Source organism: Mesocricetus auratus, unplaced genomic scaffold, assembly GCF_017639785.1.
Source record: "Mesocricetus auratus isolate SY011 unplaced genomic scaffold, BCM_Maur_2.0 Super-Scaffold_100033, whole genome shotgun sequence".
Taxonomy (NCBI): Eukaryota; Metazoa; Chordata; class Mammalia; order Rodentia; family Cricetidae; genus Mesocricetus; species Mesocricetus auratus.
This window is the reverse complement of record NW_024429213.1, coordinates 12,318,251-12,324,675: the sequence shown is the minus strand read 5'-3', so window position 1 is coordinate 12,324,675 and position 6,425 is coordinate 12,318,251. Positions and strand designations below refer to the sequence as shown.

The 6,425-nt window shown below is 44.2% G+C and overlaps 1 protein-coding gene across 1 annotated transcript in view; it reads right to left on the bottom strand.

Moving 5' to 3' along the window:
- Positions 1–4,364: 4,364 nt before the first annotated feature.
- The window catches only part of LOC121135255 (ferritin heavy chain-like), a 36,619-nt gene continuing 34,558 nt past the window's right edge, over positions 4,365–6,425 (bottom strand). Inside the window, exon 2 of the mRNA XM_040733777.1 lies at positions 4,365–5,212. Coding sequence (XP_040589711.1) covers positions 4,500–5,165 — 666 coding nt within the window. The 5' untranslated portion in view covers positions 5,166–5,212 and the 3' untranslated portion in view covers positions 4,365–4,499. The remainder of the gene's footprint in view (positions 5,213–6,425) is intronic.

Sequence of the window (6,425 nt, the reverse complement as noted above, 5' to 3'; positions counted from 1 at the left end):
CCAAAGGATCCAATTAAAAGGTGGGGTACAGAGCTAAATAGAGAATTCTCAGTAGAGGAGGCTAAAATGGCCAAGAGACACTTAAGAAAGTGCTCAACATCCTTAGCCATCAGGGAAATGCAAATCAAAACAACTCTGAGATACCATCTTACTCCTGTCAGAATGGCTAAAATCACAAACACCGAAGACAATTTATGCTGGAGAGGATGTGGAGAGAGAGGAACACTCCTCCACTGCTGGTGGGAGTGCCGACTCATACAGCCTCTTTGGAAATCAGTATGGAGATTCCTCAGGAAAATGGGAATTAATATACCACTAGACCCAGCAATTCCACTCTTAGGCATATATCCAAATGAGGCAAGTTCATACAACAAGGGCATCTGCTCCACTATGTTCATAGCAGCATTATTTGTAATAGCCAGAACCTGGAAGCAACCTAGATGCCCCTCAACTGAAGAGTGGATAGAGAAAATGTGGTACATTTACACAATGGAGTATTACTCAGCAGAAAAAAAAACAATGGAATCTTGAAATTCGCAGGGAAATGGATAGCACTGGAAGAAACCATCCTGAGTGAGGTAACCCAGTCGCAAAAAGACAAACATGGTATGTACTCACTCATATATGGATTTTAGACATGCATCAGGATAGTGCCAGTCTGCACTTCCACTGATAGAGAGTCTGGGAAACAGGAAAGAACCTAAAAGATATGCATATATGCATAGTACCCAAGAGAAGAGGATTGAGACAAGATCCCCTGAATGGATGGGGAACACGGCGAGGGGTGGGGGGAGTGGGACCTGGGAAGAAGAGAGGGGGTGAAGAGGAAGAGAGTTGGTCATGGGGGAACAGGAAGTTGAGGGGGGGTAGAATAGGGGGAAGAGGGAATCATAGGATCGAATACAGATCAGGCACCAGAGTGACCTTGAGTGATCTAAAGGGATAACACCAACTGGCAAGTTAAGCAATAGTGGAGAGATCACCTCGAATGCCCATTCCTGATAATGAACTTGATGTCTATAACCATCCGGGAGCCTTCAACCTGTGACTGATGGAAGCAGAGGCAAACACACAATTAATCACTGAACTGAACCCAAGGAACCCAGTGACAGAGAGAGAGGAGTGATGAGCAAATTGGCAAAGAATGGGCTGGCAAAACCAGCAGAGACAGCTGATCTGAACAGGGGAGAGCTCTTGGACCCCAGACTGACAGTGGGGAGGCCAGCATGGGACTGATCTGGACCCCCCAAATGTGAGTGTCAGCGAGAAGGCCTGGGCAACCTATGGGGCCCTGAGCTGTGGATCAGTGTCTATCCCTGGTATATAAACAGTCTTCGTGTGCCTATAGCACAAAGAGGGATGCTCTCTCAGCCTGGACTCTTAGGGGAGTGCCTGGACCCTACCCAGATTAAAATGACAGACTCTAGATATCCCCTATGTGGAAGGATTTGGCAATAGGGTGGGAGGGAGGAGAGGAAGGGGAGTGCGGGAGGAGGGGAGGAAGAGGGAACTGGGATTGACATGCAAAACAAGCTATTTAATATTAAAATAAAAAATGATAAAAAAAGTATGTCACATCATTTGGGAAAGGGGCTAGGCCCTCCCCCGTGTACCTAGGCTGAGAGAGTAGCTTTCTATGGGGAATGGGCTCCCAAAGTCCATTTGTGCACTAGGGATAAATACTGGTTCCACTGGCAGAAGTCCCATAGATTGCCCAGGCCTCCTAACTGACACCCACACTGAGGGGGCCTGGTTTGGTCCTACACTGGTTCCCCAGCTGTCAGACTGGGCTGTGTGAACTCCCACGTGCTCATGTCAGCTGTTTCTGTGGGTTTCCTCAGCATGAACTTGATCCCTTTGCTCATCACTCCTGCCACTCTACAACTGAATTCCACTTTGACTCAGTGCTTAGCTATGGGTGTCTGCTTCTGCTTCATCAGCTACTGGATGAAGGATCTAGGATGGCATCTATGGCAGTCATCAGTCTCATTATACGGGAAGGGCTTTTAAGGTAGCCTCTCTACTATTGCTTAGTTTCTCAGTTGGGGTCATGCTTGTAGATCTCTGGACATTTCCCTCGTGCCAGATTTCTCTTTAAACCTATGATGGCTCCCTCTATTAAGGCATCTCTTTTCTTGCTCTCCTCTATTCTTCCCCATACTCAATCTTCCTGATTCTTCATGTTCCCCTCCACACTCCTCTTCTCTCATTCTCCTTCTACTCCAACCCTCCCCTCCCCCAGTCTCCCACAACTAAGTTTTGAAGCACAGGAGGCTAATGAAGTAAAAATACTGTCATATTATACACACACGCTTATTTTGCATGGTCTCGTTTGAGATGTGGTCATTAAAATCTTCATATTTTTATGCAAGGAAACACCAGAAAAAAAGACTCAAACATCCAAAAAAGAAACGTATTGGCAAAATAAGATTATGTCAGTAATCTTTTGCTTAACCTTTGTGGAAAACCCCAATACAATACACTATCCTTGAGAAAGTATGACTGTATTTCTATGCTGCCCTTGCCCTCAGTGGTATTGATTGTCAAAAAGGAAACAGGGGCAGTTTTTTTATTCATACATGTATAACAAATGCAGATATCAGGAGAATTGTCTCAAGAACAGAGTTTTGGAAAAAGGGAAATTTATGAGAGTCAGAAAAATAACTGTATTAATGTATGCTATTATTTTCAAATGGAGTTTATATTGTTAGCATTATTATCTTTTTTACTACACCATAAAGAAATAAAGAGTAACGTGGTTCTTTCTATTTTTATTTAAGAAAATATTAACTAATGGATCTAGGAGAATCAGGTATGAAGTTTGGCATTATAGTGTTTTTGTGTCTGATTGCAACACTGACATTAAATGATACAAGGAATGATGCCTCATTTATTTACAAATTTTGAAGCTCAAAAGTTAAAACTGAAACTAAGGTAGAAACACTGACTCATCCAATGAGTGAAAGAAAGATCAGACATCCCAGTTCTGGGAGTAGTCATGGACTGATAATCTGCCTTGTTTATAAGCACATATGAATAAGAGGAATCAAGATAAATTCATCACCGGAAGGGTGTGCAAACCACAAACCAAACTGGGTATGTTTCAATATCTAGCAATATCTAGGATATTTGCTGCTGAGCCCTTAGCAGTGAAACAGAATTTGGAGTCTATCACTGAATAATGCCTGATCTAACATCCTGGTTTTTCATTTTAGTTATCCTTCCCTCATATAATCCATCCCTACCAGCAGATCCAGGGAGACCAGGGGACCAGCTCTTCTGGAGGGAGCAGGTACAACAGGCCCTGCATCCGGGCCTGTGTTCCAGTGCCTGGGGATCACCTGGGAACTGCACAGGGCTTCCAATCCCAGCGGGAGCAAAGCACCCCAGACTCCAGTTCCTCTCTCCCACCAATGACACAAAGAAACCAGCAGATCCAAGAGAACAGGGAAACAGCTGTTCCAGAGGAACCAATTAAACCTGGCCCTGCATCCGGGCCTGCGTTCCAGCACCTGGGGATTGCCTGGAAACTACAACACAAATTGCACAAACCCTACAAACTAATGGAAATTGAACAATGCACAATTGCACCATTCCAGGGTCAAAGGAGAAATAAAAAAAGAAATGAAAGATTTCCTAGAATTCAATGAGAATGAAGACACAACATACCCAAACTTATGGGACACTTTGAAAGCTGTGATAAGAGGCAAGTTCATAGCAATAAGCACTCTCACCCTGAAATCTTGGGGGAGGGTCTAGGCCCTGCCCTGGATGAAATGGCACACTTTGGACACCCCAAAGGAGCCCCTCACCATCCCAGTGGAGATGAGGGAATGTTGGGGTGATTGGGGGGAGGGCACGGCAGGAGGGGAGGGAAAGGGTGAGGGACCTGGAAAAGACTTGTGAAGCAACCCTGTTTCTAATTTAAATTTAAATTTAAAAATGAACAATAAAAAAGAAAAAAAATCCATCCCAACAACAACATCCCTTCTCTCCACTCCTCCCAGTTTCCCTGCCTCCCCTCTCCCCCACATCCACTGCTTGTTTTAATCCCTGCCCCGTCTCAGTCCTACTTTGATCCCTGGTACTTCACTTGCTTACACTAAGCACAGACACCAGGGTTCTGACCACACTCCCCGTCACACCCCATCATATCTTACCACCTATGCGCACATGATTTATAAAGAATGCTACTTCTGGGGCTCTTGGATCAGCTTTCCCTTCCACCCTTTGGAGATTTGGGGCTGTAAGAGGATGGCCAGGGGTGGGTGATGAGAATCCTGGTCTTAGACCTCCATGGAATAGGCCCTTATTCTTGGGAAGTAAGGGGAAGTAAACATAAATAAACTAGACACTTTATTTGATTGAAATCAAATGACTTTATTGGAAACAGTGGTAAAGGGGAAGGAAAAACCAGTGAACTTGCTGGAAGGGCAATGTAGGTGTCCATTCTGGTAGCCTGGAGAGGAATAATTTAGAATTATTATACTTTGTTCAGCTCAGCTCTCTTTGTTGCCAGCCAGGGTAAGTTTTCCAAATAGATTTTCAACCATGCCGTCATCTGGAGACCCCATCTGGCGCATGTTGGTCACGTAGCCACTTATCACCTTGAGGATCTCAATTTGCTTGTTCAGAAAACGGTTCTTCAGGAAGCTGCATAGATGGGCATCGCTCTTGCTAGCGGCTAGCAGCTGCAGGCCCACAAGGCTTTGGTTGGTGGTCAGCTCCAGTCGAAGGGCATACTCCATGGCTTTAAGGCCGCTGATCCAATCAACACGGACTGGCTTGCTGACAGAGCCGAGTGAGATGCGGCCACCACGCTGGTTTTGCAGTTCCAGGAACATCTCGGCGTGCGCAGAACACTCGTGCGACTTGTTCAGGAAGAAGCTTGCCAAGTTCTCCTGAGCCACATCTTCACGATCAAAGTAGAAGGCCATGGACAGGTAGACATAGGAGTTACACAGCTGCAGCTGGACAAGACGGTTAACAGCGGCCTCGCAGTCGAAGTGGTAGTTGTGACGCACTTGAGATGGTGGCGAGACCATGGGTGGTGCCAAGACCATGGGTGGTGCCATAAACACCAATGGATAGGCAGGCGTAGCCCTTGAGGAGCGGAGTGGGCAGCGGTTGCGCTGGCGACGACGAGACTTTCGCAGAAAACCCATGGTGAACGATAGATCCACCCGCAAGCTTGGGCTCCTGGCTGAACTAGCTGCAGAATCACAGAGAGTGATAATGGAGGCTCAGAACCGTTATGAGGCGTTAGAACGTGAGATCTAAGCTCCATAGCAACCCACGTGACTGCACTGATCATCTCACGTATACAGTATTTGAAAACATATTAATAAAGTACTAATATTTTAACAAATCACCCCATTTCTTTAAGCAAGCTATGTGAACACTGTTTACATGTGATTGTTTTGTTGATGAGGTGCTTTTCATGATTCCAGCAGTTAGTTATGTTTAACATCCTAGAGTTTTGTTTTAGTGACAGCTCTTCTCAGTGACTCCAATGTGCATACCAATGACATCCTTCAGTCTAATTTGTTAGATAATAGGATTGCTACAACATACTGTATTTCTGTACCTTCTCAAGTTTGTATTTGTAGTATGTTTTGTATGACTGTCTACTAACATGTCTCTAGTGCCCTTTAAAAATTCTTCAACAAATATAGATAATTATTTCTTGCAGAATTTTCATGATTCAAATGTCAGCATGACTCCTTTATTCAAGCAACCATTAGACTATTACACGTTATAATCTGGGAGAAAATAATATAAAAAGGAAAATAGTTGCAGTGGTAAGCATAATCAGTGATATAAGTAGGGAATATTTAGAAACATGTTTTAATTTTGAAAACTTTCATGTATAATGTTAGTATTCAGGCATCTGTACTGGCCTGTCCTTGGTTTTCTGACAGGATATGCCCTCAGCTGAAGGAACATTCACTACCCTCCCTTAAAAGGGCCCAGGCTACCTCCCATCCTCCTCTCTTTCTTTCTCTCCTTATCTCTCTGTATCTGTCTGTCTGCCTGCCTGTCTGTCTGTCTCTGACACACACACACACACACACACACACACACACACACACACTTTCTCTCTGCCTCTCTGTCCTGTCTCCCACTACTCCTGTCTTGGAGGCAGGGCTCCCTGCTTTCCTTTTCTTTTCCCTAATAAAAAACCCTCCACTTGAACTCTGTTGCATGGCATCTTTCTTTTGTTGCTTTTTAAATATTATAATATATAAATACTCTTACATCCTATCTCTATTAACTCTCTTACCTTGGACTTCTCCCCTGAACCCTTAAATTTCACTTCTCAAATTCATGACCTGTTATTCTTTAATTATTATTGCTGTACACACCCTTACTCATAAATAAAACCTGTAAAGTCCATTTAGTGCTACTCTTATGTGTATGTATTT